This window comes from Camelus ferus, chromosome 9, assembly GCF_009834535.1.
Source record: "Camelus ferus isolate YT-003-E chromosome 9, BCGSAC_Cfer_1.0, whole genome shotgun sequence".
Taxonomy (NCBI): Eukaryota; Metazoa; Chordata; class Mammalia; order Artiodactyla; family Camelidae; genus Camelus; species Camelus ferus.
In genome coordinates this window covers 56,065,417-56,089,334 of record NC_045704.1, presented here as the reverse complement: position 1 = coordinate 56,089,334, position 23,918 = coordinate 56,065,417, and the positions used below count along the sequence as shown (strand labels likewise).

The 23,918-nt window shown below is 44.2% G+C and overlaps 1 protein-coding gene across 2 annotated transcripts in view; it reads right to left on the bottom strand.

Moving 5' to 3' along the window:
- CDH13 (cadherin 13) overlaps positions 1–23,918 on the bottom strand; it is a 932,038-nt gene that overhangs the window by 198,898 nt on the left and 709,222 nt on the right. For both annotated transcript variants that reach the window (XM_006183956.3, XM_032486857.1), the window contains one exon: positions 18,723–18,901. In XM_006183956.3, coding sequence (XP_006184018.1) covers positions 18,723–18,901 — 179 coding nt within the window. The remainder of the gene's footprint in view (positions 1–18,722; positions 18,902–23,918) is intronic.

Genomic DNA, 23,918 nt, shown 5'->3' with positions numbered 1-23,918 from the left:
TGAATTTTTATTGCTCTCTAGCAACAGAAGCACAATGAATTTGTTTATATGATTCCATTTACCCAGTTGTATCTACTCTGAGATTATGCGCTGCCTCCGTCTACATGACTGTGTGTGTGCACGTGTGTGAATGAATATGGATATGTAATCGTGTGTGTGTGCACGTGTGTTGAGTGAGTGTAGAAAACATCCTTTCTATCATGAGAAGAAGGTAATAATGACATTAGAAAATTAAGCAAAGTACAAACTTAGCCTTTTGACAGTCCTCAAAGTTTGTGTGTGTGTGGGGCTTTTATGTGAAATTTCAAAGCCTGGGAACCACCAATTCTCAGAAAGATCTTTGATGTATGTAACTGTTTTCATGTAGTTCTCTGAACTTGACTATTCCAAGACACACAAGCACACACACACGGACACCCACCATATTTCAAACTAACCATTTACACAGGTGGGTGGAAGAAAGCATGCTATTTGGGTTAGGAAGTCTGGTTCTCTCTAAAGTAGGTGGACAAGCACCCCAAGCACATGTTGGAAAGGAAACCCTGGTGGTGAGGACCTCAGCTTCTAGTTCTGCACCTTTGGGGCTCACTCTCTCCATGGAAGAATTCTGGGCAGATTCCACTACTGTGGTCCTTCTCTCTTAAAATTCCTGACTCCCAGGGTAACTGTTAGCAGCCAAGGTACCTCTAATTTCCTGATAACATTTTGAGAAGCGGAAACTTGCCAAAGAAAGTTACTCTTTCAATGATGTGTTGTGTATTTTTAATATTCCATTAGACTTAGCCCACTTATCTCTGTCATTTCAAATTGTACTGTATCATTTTGGGGTTGCAAAAGGATTTTCACAGGCAAGTTAAGTCCAATTATGAGATGGTGTGTTTATCAGTTTCCTCAAAATGTCACCTAAATTCATATTTCATATTGTAATATCTGTGCTGCGTTCTCTCTCCATCTTGGAAAGGAAAAAATTACACACGTCCAACTATCACTTCTAATAGGAATAAAAAATGTTCTCCACTTTATCTATTCAAAACCAATATCCCTAAAGAATTTTAATATCTCACTCTTTTTCTTTTATTTCTTACAAAACAGCCCCAGGAGAAACCTGTCCATCACATCTCAGCCATCTATTCAGAGGGCTACTGGGCTGAATTGAGAAATCAAATCCCACTTGTAAAACAAAGCAAAGACACTTTAAAAAAATCCTTTAAAGTCGAGTTGATGATAGACATGCAGGAGATGTGCCCAGAATCCTACCAGGCCTCCACTATCTGGCCAGGTTCCCGCCACCCTCCGCCTACAAGCTGTGTGACCCTGGGCAAGTTACCTACCTCTCTGAGCTTAGTGTCCTCATGTGCACTATGAAGAAAATAATGGTCCTCCAATCTCAGAGAGTGTAAGAATTGAATGAGAATTCATGGGAAGTATTTAGCCCAATGACTGGCTCATATTGAATCTTCAATAAAAGGTAGTTCTATTATTAGTACTAAGTTTTATTGCCAGATCAGGACTTTTTGATAAATTAAGTTGTTTTACTTCCTTTGATGTCCTACTCTTTGCCTTTATATGTTCTTTTCTCTTTGCCAGGAACAGTCTTCCTCCCTCTCTTATCAGAAACCTTCTTCTTCCTCTCTAAGTCAGGGATCAGCAAAATATGGCCCACCACCTGCTTTTGTCAATAAAGTTTTATTGGAGCACAGCCATGCTCATTTATTTATGCCATGCTGTCTATAGCTATTTTTGTGCTATAATGGCAAAGTTTAGAAGTTGCAACAGAGACCACCTTGCCCACAAAACCTAAAAGATTTACTATATAGCCTTTCACAGAGAAAGTTTACAGATCACTACTCTAAATCCCCAGCTCAAGTCATCCCATTCCGGGCCATCTTCCCCAGTCCTCTGAGACAAAGTTACTTCTCTGGCCATGCAAGTCCGTGGTCCCACATATTACTTTGCTGTAAAGAATCATCTCCATGCCTGCCTCCTTGCTACACTGTATGAATACCAGGCAGGTGGGCATCAGCTCTCATATGTTTGAAACTCCAGGCTAGGAAAGCACAGACCTTCAGAGAAGGCAGACCCTGAGGGGTGGGGGAGAGGATGTTTGCATGGACGGACTCTGGAATCTCAGCTTCTGGTAGAGATCTGAGAAGGGAGGACAGAGGGCTTTTGTGATACGTGCATACTACACACCTCCTCCTGGTGCTCAAACACAGACAATTTTACACACATCTGTGCACACAGTTCTGCACACGCATACATGACTTTGCACATGCCCTGAACTCCAAGCACCTGTTAGCAGCACTGCAACATACATAAGCAGACAGATCAGGTGGGCCTTCACACCTCAGCCCCACAAGGTGCCTGTGCCTGTGCCTGTTGTAAGACATGTGAAATACAGAGACCAGAAGGAAAGCCGGGATCCAGCTGGCTTTCTGATTTCATTTTGTTCTCCTAGAAGCAGACCTCAAGACAACAGCTCATTGTGCAAACAGCTTATTCAGGAGGTGATCCCAAGAAGCACAGTGAGGGAGTAGAAGTGAGACAGAAAATGGAAAAAAAACCCCAATACATGGAGTGGTAATGAACAGGTTATTGCTGTGGGCAGATGGAGTTCAATCCCACAGAGGTCACCTGGGAGACTGGGTAGAACACATCTCAGAGCTGTTCTACTCAAAGGGCGAGGAAAGGATATTTATCTTCCAAATCTCATCTCTCAAGGGTTGTTGGTTGCTCTTTGAACATGAACTCCCCAAGCAGACTGAGCACATTCCTGTGGGGAGAGGAAGCCCCAAGGATGACAGCTGCAGGTATTAAGAAGCCAACAGCTTGCATGGGGATGGTGAATGCTAGGGCATTGCCACATTGTCTAAGCCAAGAATCAGAGGGCTGATGCCACCACCATATTGCATAAGCAGGTTGATCCCTAGTTTTCCCTTTCATCTTCTCACTCTCCCCTTCAGAATCCCAGTGAGTAAGCTGTTGAGCCAGGGACACCAAAATGAAATTATTGCCCTAATTCAGAAGACTACATTTTCTAGGCAAAAATTATTTTTAAATTAAGTGATATTTAAATTAAGGGATAAGTGATCAAGTGATAAGACTCTTGGTCAATTTTTATCCAAAAACAAGGATGCTTGGGCACATTCCATTAGACAGTATTAGGCAATTCAGAGAGCTATGTCAACGGGCAGGGTGGCATTAGATAACAAAAGTCTAGCTCTGTTAAGCATTCCAATTGCCTTTGGAAATGTTTTCTTGGTTCTTTAATTCCCTTCCAAAGAAGCAACCAATTAATCATTATTCTACTGTTAAAAATGGGATTAGGAGTATGAACTGGTTAATTCTGCTTCTAAACCCCTTTAAAGCACTTAGTCTTTCTAATGAAAAATGCTTTGAAAATACCATTGGCTTCAAATGTATTTGACTTAAAATTCACCACACTCCTATACATACTTTTCACTGATTCATTCAACCATCTTCTGAGTCCCTGTTAGGAACAATACTTCTTTGAATTAATGACTATGTTGTAAACCTTCTCAGGATGCCCAGAACTGACACAGGAGAAATACTATAATCAAAACATTGTTTTTCCTGTGATTAATTGCATTAATAGGATGATATATAATCATGTGTGAAATTGAAGAGGGAGCAATCAGCTTAGTCAAGGAAGAATGGGAAGGCTCCTTAGAGGAGATACTCAAACCAGATCTGGAAAGGTAACAGAGAAATGAGCAACAATGTTAGCAGAGGAAACAGCATAGGTGTAATGGTTATCTACTGCTGCATAACAAATTACCCCAAACTTGGTGCTTTAAAGCAATGATAAACATTTATTATCTTACACCATATCTGTGGGTTAGGAGTTTAGAAGCTGCTTAGGTGGGTGATTCTGGTTCACTGTCTAAGTGCTTGACTGAGGCTAGAGGATCTGCTTCCAAGATGGCTCAGTCACATTGCTCATGAGTAGGTTCTGGCTGTTGGTAGGTGGCCTCAGTTAGTTGCTATGTGGCTCTCTCCATGGGGCTACTTAAGTGTCCTCACAACATATCAGCTGGATTTCCCCGTAGCAAGAAAGAACAAGAATAATCAATGCTTGGAAGTCATACAATATCATTTCTGCTAGATCCTACTGGTTACACAGGTCATCCCTCTTCAGTTTGAGAGGGAGCTACCTAAAAGCACAGCTACCAGGAGGTGGGGATCAGTGGGGGCCATCTTGGAGGCTGGGTGCCATAATCTGCAAAACTAAGAAGTGCATCATCTTACAGGGAAGGGGAAAATGTTGACGTCATCAGAATGTAGGATAAGTTAGGGAAAGAATAGCAGGAGATAAAGTCAGAAAGCTCAAGTCAGACTGTGGTTTATACCAAGGAGGTTAGACTAAGGAAGCCACTGTACCCACTGGTCTTTCCTCCTTCTTATCTGTTGGAATCTGGACCGAGGAGCCATGGGCATTCACAGCAGAACTGGACTTTCAGCAGTGAGTCCCTCCCTATGAACTGGCCTCTCAGAGACAGCAGATGGCTCCACATCTTTGAGAGGATCCAGACTAGCTTTTCCACACCATCCACTCTGACTGGCCTTCCCCCAGTCCCAAACTTAGAGATTAGGGACCCAAAAGACAGTGACTTATTCCCACCCCTTTGACTTTCTATTCCTATGTGGTCTGATGGCCTGTCTTGGTCTGGAATGATTTCCAATCCTGTTTGCTGTGAGTAGAACAGCAAATCATGATGACAGCTTCTTTGGTGTCACATTGATCTGAGTGTGAATTCCACTTTAACCCCTAGTCCGTGAAAATGGATTTCCACTCCAACCTTCAGCTTTCTCATGAGTAAGGTGGGAGTAAGAGAACTACATCAGGGGCTGCTGAAGGGATGAGGAGGGGTAGTGTGGGACCTGGAGGCCATATTTGTTTAAACTTAATGCAGAGACAGGGGCACCTAAGTTCAAGTCTAAGTTCAGAGTTTGGGATCAGGTAGAACCACGTTACCTCCTCTTTGCATGAGAGTAAGAGGCAAAGACAGAGATGGTGTCACAGTTGGCTGACTATGCCCACCCTCCCCTTCCTTCTTTCCCTTCCTTCACCATGTCTTCACATCCTGGCTCCCCTCCTTTATATGCAAACCAACAAGATAAATATGTGGAAGGCTGGTGAGCATGTACGGGCAGCTAAACGTTTTTCCTTGACTTGTTATTTGCAACTAAGTAGGGCAAATAGCCAAGCAGGACCACTAGGCAGAAGGCATTTTTCTAGATACTATTATTTCACTGAAGTACTATTTGTCTTTTCTGGAGGCACTGTTGTTAGACTCTCTTGGCACCCATGCTTGGATGAAGAATCACTGTGTTGCTTCTGAATGTAGAAGGCAGTGGCCTGAAGATGTTGTTTGGATGATCAAAATTAGAATATTGAGAGAGGGGGCAGATTTCAGGGGCTAATGTGGCCACCAGGTGAGCTCTCATCTTCAAGGGGTCAGAGAATTCCTTCTTTTTTGCTCTTGGCATGGTCCTGTATTGTAGCAGTAAGCATGGAAGTACTATCTCATAACTCTTTCTGTATTTGAGGTCATGAGTTTGGCTGAGTGTCTCAAAGTCTGTAACTATGACTTATTTATTTCTGCCATTCCAATATGCTGGAGAGTATGCTGGAGAGGAGATGAAGTCAGTAAACATTAACCACCTCCAGTCAAAGATTCAATAATCCCAGGTTTTCCTAATCTATCTGTCGATATCATGGATGACAAATAACATGACAAGAGCATCCCAGCTCCCACCTTCCTCTCTCAGGGAAGACATTACTAATCAACTACCAAAGAAACCAAATGTGACTCAGAATCCTTCCTTAGTACTCCACGCAGCTGCTGATAGCCTTCAGAGTAGGCACATGAACTTAAAGTTCTCTTTCATTTTTAGGTGTGTAGACCGTGGCTCCCTCTGTCCTTGGCTACAAGATCGGCCAACCAAACAATGTACTGCACCAAAGTAACATCCAGGCTGCCATTCCTTTCCAGTACCAAGTGTTGGACTAGATCAATGGATTCACTTGGGGGCCACACAAACCCAAGGTTTAAAGTTTGCCATCTAAGAGGTCTTCCCATTTCCTTTCCTATCAATTCAGAGAATCATTGGAAGGTCACATACTGAAGCATCCCCTGGGGACCCATTATGCTTGGGCTCTGTGGTAGGTAGACACAGGGAAGGCAAAGCAAAGAATGTGTCTGATGAGTGAGATGGAGGGCAGGAAAATGAGCCCCACATACATGGGCCCCCCAGAGGGAAGAGGGAGCTTTAAGCAAAGGAGACACAGCTGGAGTCTTAGACTTTTTTGTGCCATGGATACCTTCAGTGGCCTGAGGAAAGCTGTGGACACCTTCTCAGAATACTTTTTTAAACCCATAAAATAAATGCATAGGAGGACAAAGGAAGACAATTATATTTACATACAGTCATCAAAATGTATGTAAGGTGGTGTGGTACATGTGCTCCTTTATCAGCTCATCACTAATAAGACTGAGTGTTAAATCAAATTATGACGTTACTTCAGAGTCATAGAAATAAATTGTGGGGACAATTTTTGGATATATCTGCATCCGCTGTGATGGGATATGGAAGTATCTGTGACTTTGGTTATTCACAGTTGCCGAAACAGCAGTTTCCCACTGCTCCCAAAGGAAGCAAGTAAAAATTGTAATTAATAGTTAATGAAAATAAATATGAAGCATATTTCTCATCTATGTTCATGCACCCCCCCTCCCCCATTCTGTCCACGGACCTCAGATTAGGGCCCTGGCTCTAGGGAAAATTACAGGATTTTTTTTTACAGAGAAGGGACGTTTTAAAGTAGGACATTTTGATGCTCTGTTTGAGGCTGATTTTTCTGTTTAAAAATTACATTCACGTGTCACCATTATTTGGCAGAACACTAATTGCTGGCTTGTATGCATATATTCCCTATTAAAAAAAAACACTATAAACAAATGTTATTGAAGAGGAACACTCTCTGAAGCCACTGCGCTTGTCACCCCGGGGGACCAGGTAATCTCATTATCTGCTCTCACACCAGCCGCTGGCAGGGCCAAGCTGTCTGGACATCCTGTCCGGTGGAGAGGAGGATGCTGTTATCTCCGGCCCCTGCAGCCACAGCGCCAGTCCCCGCGATACTCAGGGTGGACCCAGCTCCAGGGGCGGGTCCCCTCTTGCCAGAGTAGGAAACACCAAGGCCAGGTCATCAACATCCTGCTCCATTTTCTACTCTCCACAACTAAAGAAGCCGTCAGCCAAGCTGTGACTGTCCCCTTCTACCCATCCAACAGTGGGGATTTTTGGCATGTGGAGTGCTTTTTGATGGTGTTCACCATTTTTCCCTCTTTAACAGGGAAATTGCTGTGTGCTGGATTCAAGAAACCCCTCCAAAATTCCTCCTGCACAGCGAGCCCTCAGAAGAGAAGACCTAAGGGTCAGGTTGGAGGCACCATGTTTCCATCCTCTGGTTTCTTTGTGGAGGGAGTTGAGGTTGTGCACATCCTGGGTGCCTGGCATCCATTCAGAGGAGCAGGTGCCTTTTCTTATCCTTACAAGAGTGGTCTATGGGCTACAGGCTGCCCTGCAGTGTCCTCCTGGCCCTACTCCACCCCAGGGAAGGGGATGGAGGTATCAGACTATGAGAGTGGCATCTCCCCAGCTGCCTCTTCCCCTGTCTCCTCCCTGCCCCCATCTCTTTCTGCCCCAGGCTTTGCCCCTCTGCCTGGCAGAGGATCCCTGGGATGGGCTCCCCAAAGGTGGGTGTAGCCTGTGGTTGTCCTCCTCTGCCCACGACTGGGTGAGGCCAAGTCTCTAATTCAAGCATAAAGTATTAGCAAATTTTTTTGGCTGCAGACTCAAGGCTGTTCTTGTCAATCAGCTGCACTGGAAACTGAGCCTCTGGCTTGGTCTCCAGTTGGCCTGTGTCTTATTCCTTAGGGGGTTCCTAATCTGGGAGGAGAAGGAAGGTCATTGTTGATGGACTCCCAGCACCCAACACATCAGCATTTACCTGAATGAATGAAGGCCTCACCTTATACCCTTTGCTTAACTAATGAGGACACAGGCCTTCACATCCATATACATCGAGCCCCTGTGATGGACAGACCTCCAGATGCAGAGAACCACACTCCCGTGCAGACTGTGTAAGGCCCAGAACTAAAGTAGAACCAACAAGCTCTACTGTGCCCTTAGTGAGAGCTAACGGAAGCCACCTCCTGAAGGTAACACTGGCATTTCCTTCCACTGACTCAAGCGGACTGGGTGGGGCTGGACGGCAGAAGCTCAACCTTCCAGAACAACCCTGACCTACTAACAGATGTACCTTATAAACATCTGGCCAAGTGGACTGAACCTCTGGGCAGAGCACATCTGTGTCATCCTTGAGTCTCTACATCTTGTTATTTTATTACTGGTAACAACGGCTACTATTGGTGGAGAGCTTTCTCTGTGCCACAGTCTAGGTGCTTCACACGTCATCACCTCCAGTCTTCCAAACCACGCAAAGTGGGTTCTATCAGTTTCCTGTGGCCGCTGTAACATGTGACATAACCGAGTGACCTGAAGGCAACATGGATTTATTATCTTATAGTGCCAGGGATTAGGAATCCAAAGTGGGTCTGGCTGGGTGACATCAAGGTGTTGGCAGGGCTGCATTCCTTCTGGAGGTCCTCGGGGGAACTTGTTTCCCTCACCTTTTCCCGTTTCTGGAAGCTCCCCACATCTCTTGGTTTGTGACTCCTTCCTTCCATTTTCAAAGCCAGTAGCATAGCATCTTTAACTCTCTCTCTGACCTTGATCCTCCTGCTTCCCCCTGATAAGGACCCTTGTGATTATATCAGGTCTAAATAGCAAACCCAGGATAATCTTCTCATCTCAATAGTCTTAACTTAATCACACCTGTGAAGGCCCTTTTGCCCTGTAAGGTAACATATTCACAGACTCTGGGGATGAGGATGAGGACATCTTTTGGGGGCACTATTCTATCTACCCCACATGTCATGTTATGAGCTCTATTTTATTTTTATTATTTTTAAAATTCTTTTTTAATGGAGGTATTGAGGATTGAACCCAGGATCTCGTGCATGCTAAGCATGCACTCTACCACTGAGCTATACCCACCCTCCTATGAGCTCCATTTTATAAGTGAAGAAACTGAAGCTCAGAGAGGTGAAGTGACTTGTCCAAGGTCACACAGCTAACAGGATGCAGAGCCGGGCTTCCTCTTCAGGGCTCTAGAATTTCGAGGCCCGGGCTCTGTGCCACATACCACCCAGTCTTGCTAACTGGAGAACTGGGGAAAACTGAGTTAAGCTTTCCAAATGTGTGAAGAGTCTCAGAGCAAAGAACAAAGAAATCTGTATATAAGTTTCATAAACTACAATGTGTCATTTAGGTATCAAGATTTCCCCCTCAATATGGCCCACACTTTTCTCTCAGGAAGCCTGCAGGAGTAGACAAAGCAGAAGCTTTGGGGTCAAGTCCAGTCCAGTGTGTGAATCAAGCAGGTCACATCAGCCCTCAGGTACTTGGTGACCCCTGTGGAAAATGGGTGTGGTGGTCCTGGGAGTGTGATGACCCTGATTTAATGCCTGGTGGAAAAAATGGATGCTGTCATTGTTCCCACACTACCTGCCCAGTGGGAGTATGACTTACCCTCCCTCACGTATTAGATAATCAACACCAAGAAGGAAGAATGGAGAAGTTTCTCCATCCTTCCCTATCCCAGAAATCCAGAGGTTAAGGAGACAAAAACCAAGAATTAGGACCCAAGGAGTCATTCATGGAGAAAGAGAAGTCTGCAAAATAGTTCATAAGACACAGGGGAGAACTATCTAAAGGAATTTAATCTCAGTTCCTCCTTTTGAGGTCCGTAAATAGAGATGCCGTTCATTGAATTTCAACAGTCATTTCTAAAGCTGTTCTTTGCAAAGATCAAAAAAAAAAAAAAAAGTCATTTCCCATGGCTGTCTTCAAAACACAGAAACACACAGCACACTACATTTATGAAGCTGCCTGTTGGAATAGGCAGAGGTAGGCAGCGGGTCAGTGCGCGGCAGGACCAGGACAGCCACCACCGAGGTCGTGTCACTGGGAAGCAATGAGAATGCTTATCGTTACAAGTGGGGAAGTTTTGACAGGATTTCCCATAATACACCCTAGAACATATTTCTTTCCTGGCATTTGAAATTCATTGCCTGGGATCCTAGCAATGTTGGCAGAGGCCACGATGCCTGGTAAGACTCCCACTGTTTGGTCAATGACTAAACTGGCATGTAGGAACCAGCCTCTGAACCCAAAGGTGACAGTCACACCACTCCTCAATTCATTGCCATGTGCTCCTGACCTGGAATCCCTTGCCATCAGGACCCAGATACAACTGTGTTTCAAAATGATGAACAGAAATGTATTTTATGACCAAAACAATACCTGGTCACTGTACCCAAACTAGAAAATACAGATAAGAGCAACAGCTAACCCAGACCTGTTATTCTTCTAAGTACGTGCTTTATTAATTCATTTAATCCTTCCAATAGACCTTCGAGGGAACTCTATTATCATTCCCATTTTACTGATGAAGAAACTGAGGAAAAGCTCCAATCACATTCTCTACATTATGCTACTTTAACACAACGGAGCTTTCTGGGGGCATTAACAGTGATGTTGGAGAAGACTATTGAATGACATGGAAATTACAGTTATGGCTACTGCTTGTTCAAGCTATTAACGTTCCCAGGATCACAGAACTGGGAAGAGGCAGAGCTGAGATTCGAACTCAAGTAACCTGGATCTGAAGACAGTCGTCTTAGACACTGCACTATAGGAAAATTAGGATCACCTGCAGTCCTAAAATGACCACTCCTAATTCATTTATACAAATCTTTTCACATTTTGGACTGTGACGATATATGTTACAAACTGTGTCTGTCTCTCTAAGATGCATATGTTGAAGTCCTAACCCCCCAGTGGGATGGTATAGGGAGGTGGGGCCTTTGGGAGGTAATTAGATGTAGACGAGGACATGAGGGTGGGACCCTCATGATGGCACTACTATCCAGACAAGAAAAGGAAGAGAGGCCAGGGTGTCCTGTCTTTGCCGGGAGAAGACACATGGAGAAGGAGGCCACATGGGCTGTCACCAAGAACTGAATTGGCCAGTGTCCTAGATCTTGGACATCCAGACTCCAGAACTGTGAGAAGTAAGTTTCTGTTTTTAAGCCACCTGATCTAAAAAAGAATCGTAGCTTACACGGTGTTTTGCAAACCAGTTTGTTAATATACTGTGAAAAATCCATATCATTATATACTCTTTTACCACATATTTTATATGACTTAATGGAATCCCAATGTTGGGATATAGCACAATATACCAAACAGATCCCCGATGGTTGGATACTTAGCTTAGCTCTTTAAATAAATCCAACAAAAACTCTCACTTTTTGGATTTGGTGGCTTTATTTAAATCCACCATTTGGTGGATGTTACACACATCTTTGATGTGTGGAATTGCTTAGTCAAAGAATATTAGAGGCATTTAAAAAGCCATTTGATTCTTATTGCCAAAATACCCAACAAACAAATAGGACCGATTTGTATTTCCACACTAAGGCAGCAGAGAATTTTTCTCCCTAGACTTTTTGCACAGGTTTCTTGGAGACACCTGGGTTCAGTCACTTGGAAGAAGGCCACCTGGCAGGTATTAAAAGCTCGCATCTTAATCACAAAAGTCGCCTCACAACTGCACTGTGTTTTGCTTTCCTGTGTTGAAAAAAAGTCCAAAATCTATTTCCTCTGTGTGGTTACCATCCAAATAAATAATCAACCGTTTTGATTCATGTCCTAGGGGAAAAACATGGGCTCTGGAGACAGGCTGATCTAGGCTCACGTCTCAGTGATGTCAAGAGTCTCCTCCTCTATAACCGGGCATGCTTTGCCCACCTTATTGGTTGTCACCAAGATTAAATTAAACATAAAGCGCTTAGGATATTTACTGACACATTGGTGAATTAGAGCAGGTGCTCAAAGTGTCATTTCAGTTTCTTTTTAATCATGGCCCTGATCTCAAGTTCAGGATGACAGTAAAGGCATTGAGAAGTCTTGAGGAACCTTCTGGAAGTGTCCCAACTCTGGTCCAGGATGTTTCTTTTTTATTCTGATAACCAGAAAAATCTCATTTTTCCCTCAGAGTTTCCTTAGAGCCTCGAGAGACAGGATAAGAGCCCCTGTCCTCTGAATCGCCTTCCTCTAGCAATGCCAGCATGAACCAGTCCATCTGGACTTCAGATCCAGCTCAAGGAAGAGCTCCCTCCTCCGGGAATTCTTCCCTTCCCATCTGGGGTCCTCTGGCACCCTATTCCTCCTGCCATCAGGGCCCTGACATAACAAAAATAGTCATTCCAAATGATTTCATCAGGATGTAGTCTATGTCTAGACAGAGCAGAAGTAAACACTTTCTGTTTTACTATTTTTGGATTGAACTAATTGTTTTAATTATTATAACCAAATTTTCAGTTTAGAATTAATTATAAGGATCTGAAATGATCTGTTTCTTAATCATGGGGAAATGGACTGTTCTGCCAAAAAAAAAAAGTGAAATCAGACCTATCAAACATGACTTCGTTCCTGTACCCAGAACCAAGTTCAAGGTGATGATTAATAACTCTGATTCAACATTTTGAGAGTGGATCTCAGACAGAGGCACATGAATACCTGTAACAATCAACAGATGAAGCTGCTGCTCTTTGATCATTTTGACCAATGATTTAATAGATCAGTGTCGGCCAATGACAGCCCGTGGGTCAAATCCAGCCCATCGTCTATTTCATGACTCTTCAGCTAAAAATACTCTCTATGGTTTTGAATGGCTACATTTCAAATACTTACCTAAGTACCTACACAACATTCTTAACGTTGCCTCTTGCCCCACAAAACCTAAAATATTTACTATCTGGTCCTTAAAGAAAAAGTTTGCTGATCTTTAATCTAATAGATGATCCTATAATTTGAAGTCCTTTCACTGTTGAATGTGACATCACAGTGCCATTGATCCAATAAAGATGATCGAGCCTTTAGAACATCAAGTAATAGTATTGATGAACTTTTATCCTTTGGAAAAGAATAGTGAATAAGATATCTTCTTAAAACAAAACTGGAAGAGATGTGAATTCCTGGTATTTTCAAGTGTCATTGTGTCTTGAAATGATCAGTTGCTAGTTTGCTTAATCTAAGCGTTCTACTTTCTGGTCAGCTTCACTTAAAATGCTTTTCAGTGGTAGCATCCTAATAAAACAGTTCATGGCCAGAGCTGAGCCTATTAAAGGTAAGTATAAAATAGCTACTTTCCAGAGGTTCTCAATCAAGTGTTTTTTTTTCCTTAAATGATGGTTGCCCTTATTACAGTTGTAGCAAAGATTTTCCTTGTTCTCCCCTCCAGTTTGAAGCCAGAACTGAACTAGACATTCTTTCTATGTTGAGAAGTATCTCTATGACTGGGACAATCAATAGGGATTGAATTTAGAACAATGTTATTTAAGTACAATAACTGGAAAATCTGTCAATGATGTGAAACCTGCCTTAACACGCTAATCATAGTTCTTGGCTAATAAAGAAAAATAAATTGCTCTCCAAAAGAAATTTTTCTCAAAAAAAGAAAAAGCTCTTCAGCTTTTTTAGGGTACTTCACATAAAATAAGAGGGGGAGATTTGAAATGACAGAAGAAAACAGAAGAACTCTGCATTGATCACCACCCTGCATTTTAAGTGACTTTTAACATATGAGAAAAAAAAAAATAAAAGGAAAGAAAAAAGGAAAAAGTTTAGAGAATTAAACATTTGTCAGATCCAAAAGTTGGATCTCTCTTAACGACAAAGTTAAGTGTCTCTTGATTTAACATGTGCCGAGCACTACTGATTGTCTCACACTTTAAGATGCACAGGAACAGAAGACAAAATAGGCTGTTGTTTATTCATCTCTTTAACAATCTGCGGAATTCAGATTCAAGCAGTAACTCCCTATCTCCCCTTGATAAGGCTGGAAATCTCTGTGAACCAACTCATCACCCTCTAAGTAGCCTCAAGTCTGCCTCAAAATGCCTGTGCTTTTCCACTGATCACCTCTCCTTTAGTTTTACCCAGACTTCTCTCCAAGTCACAGCTCTGGGAAGGCTGGGTTGAATACTGAAACATGGTTGGTGGTATCACATTTAGAGTGGGATACGTCCACAGTCCTTAGGATGATCCGCAAAGCCCTTTGCCATCTCGAACCAACTCCCCACCCTCTTCTGGTATCTCTCTTTACCACACCCTCAAATCCCCACTCTCTCTCCAAGTAACATGTGAACATGCCATGACTTCGCTCATGCTATTCCTCACCCCACGATGCCCTTCCCTCACTGTGTATCTCCATTCATCCATCAAGGCTTAGTTCAAATAGCACATCTTTGTGTGTGTTTGCTGTTCATGCTGCTGCTTTACATCCTTACCAGTCAGCTCGGTCAGCGCTTCCCTAAGGTCCAGCCTTGTACCCTGGATATAGCAGACACTGGGAGGTGCTCAGTTCCTAAGTGTCAACATTTGTCCCTGCATTTTGGCACCTAAATTACCTTGGTGTTTCATTGAGTGTTAGGAGCCTGCCAGGTTCTCTGCTATGTGGGCAGAAGCAAAAATACACTCCCTTCAGAAGAATGCGATCCTAGCCTCACATTGTCCACCATGAAAATAAGTAATATCAACTAATATTTACAGGGTGCTTATGGATACATTAAGCACCCTGCTAAGTGCTTGACACATCTTATTTAATCTTCCTGATAAACCTGTCAGACAGGGACTCTGATTAGACTCATCGTGGCAGATGAAGAAACTGAGGTTTACAGAGGCTGAGTGATCAGCCCAAGTTCTCGTAGCTGATCGGAGGTGGAGATGGGCTCTGAATCCGTGGAGTCTAAAGCCAGCATGCATGCCTTTGCCCTACGCCTCTCAGACCAGTTTTCAGCTAAGCTGAGGTCATGCTAGGTGACTGGACAAAGCCTTAGCTTTCATGGGTTGATTAGGCCAACCTTGGAGGTATGGGGCAAATGGGTAGGGTCACAAGTAGAGTCCTGTAACTCATCAAGGTTTCCTGCTAGAATCTATCCAGAGTGGGGAAGAAGAGGTGGCCCCAAGGTAAGGCCCTGCCCTTCTGACTCTAACCCCACTGCCATCAGCAGGTTGGCATAATTGCAGCTGAATCTCAGACCCCAGGGCTCCACATCATGCCTTATGATGCCCCATCCTTTTCTATTTACTGTCAAAACACAGCAAGCGGATTCGATTCTCATAGGGTGGTTCACCATCTGTGTTTCATTTGCAAGGATAATGTGTTATTTAAAAAATAGGAAGACAATTTATTTACATCTACTTTTTTCCCCTTCTGTTTTCTCAGCAGCAAGTGATACCCCCCAAAAGGAGGAAATTATCCTGACCAAAATATTTATGAGTAAATAGCTTGCAGAAATGGAGAGGACGCTCTTATTAAATAATTCTGGTCCCACCCACCAAAACAAAGAAAGAGAATATTCCTGACAGCGTGATTGAATCGTGTGCAATTACTGCCAATGTTTTAAACATGAGTAAGTATTGTAACAAAATGAGTAAAGTATTAGCATTAGATCAGAGCGGCCTCAAAACACTTATTTTCCTGAGACTAAGATGACTACTTCTAGATTTCATTCAAGGCCATCCCTTATTATGGTGATGATTTTTTATCCAGGCAGCTTGACTTGATATCGTCATTTTCACACATTTCTGTAGGATGTTTCTGGAGATGCAGAATGTGACAACAGTTTAAGTGGGATCATCTTGACCAAACACAAAGTTCCCTTTCAACCTGCAGATACACATTCGATTTCACTGACTATTTTGCATACGATGTTCCCATCAACACTCTTCAGTTTTCTTCCCTGACATATTTCAGGACTCTTGAATCTCTCATAGCAAATAAATGCACTTAAATCTGAAAATAAGTCCTTGGGTGACACTTCTCATGGAAAGAAGGAAGGAAATTCTCTCAGTTTCCACATTTGGCCTAAAAATTGGGGGCATTATAAAGTTTCAGAAAATCCTTTATTGGTTAAAAATAGAAAATAAATTACATTCACAGTCCTAACAGCTTTTATTGTATGTACATTTTTATGGACAGGCTATCATTTTTCTTAGATTTTTCTGGAAGATAATACACAATAAGATGAAGGCGAATTCAGACAAAGAGAGGTACTCAGCTCAAACTCTTTGAAAAGACAAACTATACACTCACAATGCAAATGTTAAGATTGCATTTTAAGGGCCTCATTTAAAGACTGTTTCCATTTGCAAAAAAAAAAAAAAAAAAAAAGAAAAGAAAAGAAAAGAAACAAAGCAAGAAAAAGAAAACAACCCTCCCCAACTCTCAGCAAACTGACCATTAGCTATGCTGAGTGGTGGCAAACTGTGGCTGTGTTCAGAAAAGCTGGCAGATTTCAGCTGATGAATTTCAGTCTAGCAGAGCCAAGATGATCAACTAAATAAACCATTTATCAAATGTTAGGGACCTTTATCTGATTTTATTTTGTAGTGCAGTCTGACATAGTTTAAAAACACAGATAGAGCTGTCAGAATGAGGGGCTGAGTATGGTTACAGAAAAGAATAAAACAGTGCCCCCAATGAACCCAATTTCGTTTAGTAGGATATATGGTTCTTATTTTCTCCAAACATTTCCTCAAACATTGAAGCAAGAGACTCAGATCCTGATGACCCTCCTATTCACCAAGGTATTTCTTAGAGGCTAGTGCATTTCCTGACACTGGGTAGGTATAAGGTGAATAAATTAGATTACTGGATGATTACACAAGGGAAAGAGTAAGCTCTCAGATAAAATAAAACCATTTCTTCTGGTTATATACCCATGCTGAAGGAAGAGGAGCCATCCATCCATCCATCACTCCCTCTATCCCTTCATCCCTCCATCCATCCCTTCATCCCTCCATTCATCCATCCATCCATCCATCAATCCAACATATCTTTACTGAGTGTCTATTATTGACGTGGCACTATGTCTGGAAATGAGAATACAGAGATGGGACAAAGAACCAAGATCTCTTTCTTTAGGAAGTGTATATTGTGGTATGGTTTCAGAAAAAGCAAATGGAAGAGCTTGTAATGGAAAATACACCATGTTACCAAGTCAAACTTGAGGTCTACTAACCCCGAGCTTACACTAAGGCAAGGACAGTAAGCGGTCACTGCAGCTGCTCTCATGCCTCAGCTGTGAATCCAAGGAACTGCCATAAGACCCAGCCCAGCACTAGCAAAAGCGAAGAGGTACAACCCACAGAATAAAGTGAACTCGGTTTGCACAATTTGGGGAGACTCTTCTTATATCTGTGACATGTGAGTAAACAGTATGCAAACCTCTCAGCAGTGACTGATGGGCACCGGAGCCTGAGTTCTCTGCAGTCAGAGAAAGTGTGACGAGTGGTAATGACTGTTGGTACAAAGCTTTGCTATTTACAAAAGGAGAGGGGTTGCGCACATCTCAAAAAGGTGATATAGTTGGTAATGCAGATGTCATTATCAGTCATTACTAATAAGGAAACGGGCTCAGGGAGGTTTAATGACTTGCTCAAGGTCACACAGCTGGCTACTTGGGGAACTGGTGAGCTGCCTTCTAGCATTTTCATGTTGCCCAGAGTGGGTGAGGAATGGCTGGTCTCGCTCTCGGCCCTGTGTGTGCATCTGGGTCCGGAGGCTGCACCCCAGCCCCCAACACACCAGGCGATGGAAGAGCCCCCTGCCAGACCGTGGCCTGTGCACACAGAGATGTCAGACACTCCATGCTGCCCAGCTCTCTCTCCTCCCCACATCTTTCCTTCCATTCATTGCTCAAAAAAGATTTTGTGAACACCTCTCGTGAGCTAAGGACTGAGACTATGCGGGGGTACAAGCTGACATAATCCTCTTCCTCCTGGGAGTGTCACAGCTGGTATGACTAATCCTCCACCTGTGGAAACTGGGCCCCCAGTTTCCAGCCTTTCTGATTTTCAGGCTGGCGAGTGGAATTTTAAAAAAAGAAATATGAAATTGAAATATTTTGATATGGCAACTAAGATGAAAACTTGAAAACACCCTTGGCCAAACCAAAGAGCAGGCACGTGGGCTGATGGAGGCCCGTGGCACACCTGGTGTGACACCTGACCTGGAAGGTAGATGAGGTTCCCCAGAGAGACAGCCTCACAGGACTGAAGGATGAGAGAGGCTCGAGGGGAAAACGCTGGTGCAGGCAGCGGAGGGTCTGAGAAAGAAAGAATTGGCTTCTGACACCTGACACTGACAAGGAGAGGGTCAGGAACCTCGGACAGTCACCTCTCTCCTGCTCCCTCTTGGCAGAAAGGTGCAGAGAGGTAGGTCCATGAGCCCCCGGGCCTCAAGAATAAGTGGTCTGTAAGGAAACAGGCATCGGGTTGAATACAAATAACAGCAAAGGATGTGGCTTTTCCAGCGTGTGTGAGTGTTTGGGTCACATAATACCCATCTCCCTTACAGGTTTTCCCCATCCAACCATGTGTGAATTTCTCATTTCTGCTTTTACCATATAAAGTGCCATTGACTAAAGCCCTACATCTCCCCTCATGTGAAAGCCACGTTCGAGTCTCATGAGAAAGAAGTTGTGTACCACTTGGCTCACCTCTCGGTCCAGCAGGGCAGGTGACACGACGGTGACAATGTCTCCTTTCTCAGGATCGATGTAGAACATGTTGGGAGATGGCTTGTCAGGTGTCTGCTGACGGATGTTGTACCGCAGGAGGGCATTATCCGTGGCCGGGTCGTCTGCGTCAAAGGCTGTCATCCGCATCACTGTAGTCCCTAAGGGGGCGGGACGGAGAGCAGGAGATGGTCACCTGGGGAACAGCGATGGGCAGAGCCCCTCCCCCCGGCAAGGCAATCACGGTGGAACAATGTGTCAGTCACTTTCCAAATTAAAAAAAAGTAAAGCATTCCCTGCCTTTGATAAGTTTTAGCTTTCCTTCCCTGCTCCCTCTCTGCTCCATCATGTTGAAAGAGCTGAAATAAAGACAAGAAATCTTTGCTGTTCAGCAGATTGACAGCTTAATTTTTCCTTCTGCTGACATGCTGTTTATTTCCATAGGTTTTCATTCCATGGTAGATGTGGCTCTGTGACAATGGCCTTCATTTTAAAAGCGTTTATTGAGTGCCTACCTTATGGGGGGCACTGGGGTGGGTGCTGGGGAAATAGAGGTGCAGAAAGGCACATTCCCTGGTGTCCGGCAGATCAGCCATAAGTGGGAGAAATAACGTATGAAAATAATAAAGCGTTTGCGGGCGCTGAGCGAGGGCGTTGTGAATATGGAGAACTGACTTGTCTAACCAGGGCTCAGGGAAGGTCCTCGATGCAGATGCCAGAGGGGTGAGTAGGTGTGAGCAAAGGGCAGAGAGGGGACCTCGAAGGGCAAGGTATTCTGGTTAATTCCGGCTAAAGGAAGGGGAGCAAGTGTTGTCTGAGCACCCTGTATGCGGCCACAAGGATTTAGGCACTTGAGAGACACAGACAATGTGAAGAAAAGGGTTGCACAGGCTATTCGTTTATGACAAGGATTGAGAAGGGTGTCAGATACCAGGCCTTGCTCACACATAGCTGATAGGAAGCGCAACTGTCTCTGGAAGACAACTGAAAAGCAACTAGTTAAAAAAAATGCATTTACTCTTAGGGCATCTACCCACAAGAAACACTTGCACGTGTCCACAAGGGGTTTTTGTCGGGATGTTCATGGAGGATTCTCCACTACGGTGAAACATTTGGAAACAACCTGACTGTCCAACACAGAGGAATCGCCAAAATTATGGTATCCAGTCCCTGTGAAATCTTCTGCAGTAGTTAAAAAGGCTGAAGCTCTAATGTGTTTTAATATGGAGGGCTCGCCATGATTGAAAAATATCAGGCTGGAGAAGGATGTTACCCACGCTATGACATCATTTTTGTGAACATATTGGCACACAGAAAATTCCACCAGCTTTATGCATCTATTCTGCAGGTACAGTTTATGCTCATAAATGTGTACAAGGGTGAACTTCACACTGGCTCTGGTGGTTAAATCAGGGCAGAGGAGAGAGATGGCTAGGGTTACCCGTAGTGATCAGGGAAGATGTTGGACCAGTCTGTAATGTTTTCATCATTCTTACAAGGAGAATGTATTGCTTTTGTGGTTAAATTTAATTTAAAGGGATCATAATTACAAATACCAACAGAATCATGATCTAGGGCAGAATTGGGCACATCTGCTTGCTGATCTTGACAATTTCAAGCCACCACACTTGGCTCAGGGTGACCTGCCCAACCATCATTTTAAATTGTGGTTTACTTTTCCACGAATGTAAGGACCCACCTTCTGATTCCAAATCCTCTGGACTCACAACATGTGAGCTAACTGGTAAGAGACGGAAGCCATAGACCTATAGTTACCGGAAGGAATATTCACATACAGAAAATATTCAAGCTCAGCGGAAACACAGAATCCATCTAGCTCAGCCGCCATCTCGGTATTCCTTTCCCTTTTGTAACAGCGCTTTCAAACCATCAAAGCCACTTAATTACTTTTTTTTCCATCATCAGAATCAGATTATCAGCCATTAGGTCTGAAGGATGAGGCAAATGAGAAGGATCGGACCATCCTGAGGTTGGGTTGATTTGTTAAATAGTCTCAGTTGATTTCACCAATATTACCACTAGGCCAGATGCATCCAGACACCTCTTCTATTCCACATTGTGTCTTTGTCCTTCTTTGTTTCTTTCCGAAATTATCACCAGGCTGGCCTCAAGATCTGGTGTAAGAACAGAAAATTCTGGGCACGTGCAGTCAGCTTCCTCTCCCCTTGCCTTTGGAAGATGTCAGCAAGCCACTTGGTTTCTGTGCTTTGTTTCCCACCCAGTGGATCAGGGTTCTTTCTCCACGCAGTGGTCCACGCAGCCACGCCCAGTCTGTCCCAGTTAGCGTGAAAGGTATACTCATTTGTCTCTCTGGTCTAGAAAACAGGCCTACTTGAGGGCCTCCGTCAGAAATCAGAGGCAGTTCCCAGGCCCACAGCTCGCCCTGGGACATACTCAGTGAGCTCCGTGTGGGCAAAGGCCTGGAAGGAGGCCTCCCCAGCATCGATTCCATGGGAAATGGTCTCTGGGTAAGTATGCACGACCTAGTGCCTTGCACTTCGTCAGTGTCTAACGAACTCTTGACTGTGCCCCATGTAATCTAATCTACTTTTAGTGGAAGTCAGACACAAACAAGCAGAAGAAAGTATTAAAAATGAGGTTGTCACGGTTTGTGACTCTCATGGTTTCTTGGGAAGGGAAGAAAAGACCTCTCAGGTTGACAAATTTTCAGTTTCCACCAGGACATTCATGGATAGTTTTGTTCTTGGTTGTGATTTTTCACAGACTTGCTAACATGAAATAGGAAAAAGTGCTCCTGGAATATTCCCAGCATGACACAGAAAATGCCTTTCATTTTAAGGAACTGTTAGGGAGCAAGTGAACTTGGTCTTAAGCCCTGCCTTGGTCTTCACCCAGCCTTGAACCTGGACTTACTTCTGAGGCCCACTCAGCGGAGAATGATAGTGCTTGAGTCACCCAGATAGGTTTGCAGCATGGCAGGAAACCACCTTGGGTAACGTCTAGGTTCAAGTCTTAACTGTGTGAACTTGGGCAAGTTAATCAATCTTCTCCAAGCCTTAGCTTCCCATTCATCCCCTCATAACATGAGGATATTATCAACACTGTTTTCTTTGGTCCTCGTAAGCATGTAACAGGATAATGTATTAAGTAACTTGGCCCAGTGCCTGCTGTGTCAGTGTTCCAGGTGGGGAGGCCTTTGTCATCGACCTGCCCTGGGGTCTGAACCTGACGTGCAGGCAATGCCGCAGACGAAGGAGCTCAGGAGCCCAGGAGCTCAGGATGAAGCAGCCCACAGAGAGGACGAGTCCCGTTGCCCATCGTCTCTGAGTCGCCCTGCCTCACCTTCTCCCTCTCACCTTGTCCATGGTCTGTGTTCATAGATTTGGGTTTCTATGGGGGAGATCCTAAATCTCTGCTAACACATACACACGTACGTGCACCCAGGTGCACGCGGGCACGCACACACACACACACACACACACATTCTGTAGCCACCACTGCTTCTCCATAGGGCACCCTAGTCCTTCCTCTAGGATCAAGGATCTATCCTGAGCCCCAGACCATCTAGGTGTGCCTGACACCCTGCTCTTGTCAGCTCCTCCCCTGGGGCTGGATCATGATTTTCAGACTTCCAGGTCCTGCCATGGCTAGATAAGCCTCCGAAACCAGCATTTCCTACCATTGTTTCCAGGGAACTCTGGTTCTGTGGGCTCAGCAGAAAAATACATTTGAGAAATACACAGTAAGCACAGTTAAGCAGGTCTCCCTCCTGGAGGACTTCCTGGCGTCCTTAATAAGCAAATGCATGTTGTAAATCTCCAGGAGAGAATGGAGTCTGTAGCTTTTACCAGACTTCTCTGTTGAGGGAGCCTCTTCTAAACCTTAAGGACATCTTCATGTGATGGGTCACGCGGTCCTACATTTGAACCCTTGTGGGGCAGAAGGGTTTTGTTCATCTTGATAAGCTCAGGTGCTGACACACAGTGGGCCCTCCATCAGTGTTCTCTGGGGAGAATTGCACGTTGCAGTTCATTGCAGTTCGTTGCAGTTCGTTGCAGTTCTGTCCATATTCCACAGCGACCAGAGCAGTGGACGACTTGTTATTGAGAAGAAGGGACAACATTGCCTGAACATATTTCATAACCAGGCAGGCTTCCCTGGCACCTCTGAGCTCTTCCCCTCACCCCTCCCAGAAGCCCTTGTTGGACCTGGATTCAGCCCCAGACACCAATTCCAAGTCCAGGGCTGACATCAGGGCAGGTGGGCACCAGGACGGTTGTTCCAGTGCCTGTAGGTGCACCCATGGCTTTACCCTGCCCAAGCCCACATCCTGGACTCTGAGAAGAAGGGCTCATTCCTTTCCATCAGCCTGTCAGCTTCTCGTCCGTGCTTATCTTGTGCCTAGGTGCGCTTCCCGACGGCAGAGAAATGATAATTACATGATAGACACAAGTGTGGGTCCTCCACATAGTACATTTCTGTCTCTCCCCCGTCGCAGTATTCTCCCGAGTGTCAAAATAAATGATAATCACTCTGTCACTCCCGGAGCCAGATGAACTAGCAGTGGTTCCTCCAAAGCCAAATAAAAGAATTACAGGCCGCTGGTTGAACGCCTCAAGTTGGCCTGTTATTTCCTTTCATCGAAAGGCTATGGTGGCTGATGTGACAGCCTGATCAACAATTATGAGGATTCCGTCTTGGCCGGATTGTCCCTTCCTCTTGGCTGCATTTCTCTGATTAAAGAAAAGTGCCGCCTGGTGTCTTGACCTTGAAGCTAGTGTTTGAAGTTTTGCTTCCTTGTGACTTCAAGCACAGTCACACCCTGGAGAAGCGGAGGGCAGATCTGAAGGGGAGGGGCTGTTTTCAATCTCCAGGAAAGGTCAGCCGGCCTCGAGAGTGAGAGGTTCCAAAAGACAGCTCGCCCAGTGCCGCAGGTGACAAATTTCTTCTGTTCTTGAAATTTCATTTCCTTCACGTGATCAAAAGTGTCAGACTCCTTTTTCTTTTTTTAAAAAGGGATATTCCTATAAGTGAATAATATATCAAGACACAGACATTCAAGTCTATGTTTGGCATCGATTTCTGAGAGTACAGTCAAGGCAAATGTCTGCTTTTCAGGGGGATGCCAAACATAAAAATCAACATGATCAGAGATGGCAGGCGTCACCAACTGAGCTCCCCGGATGTGACACATGG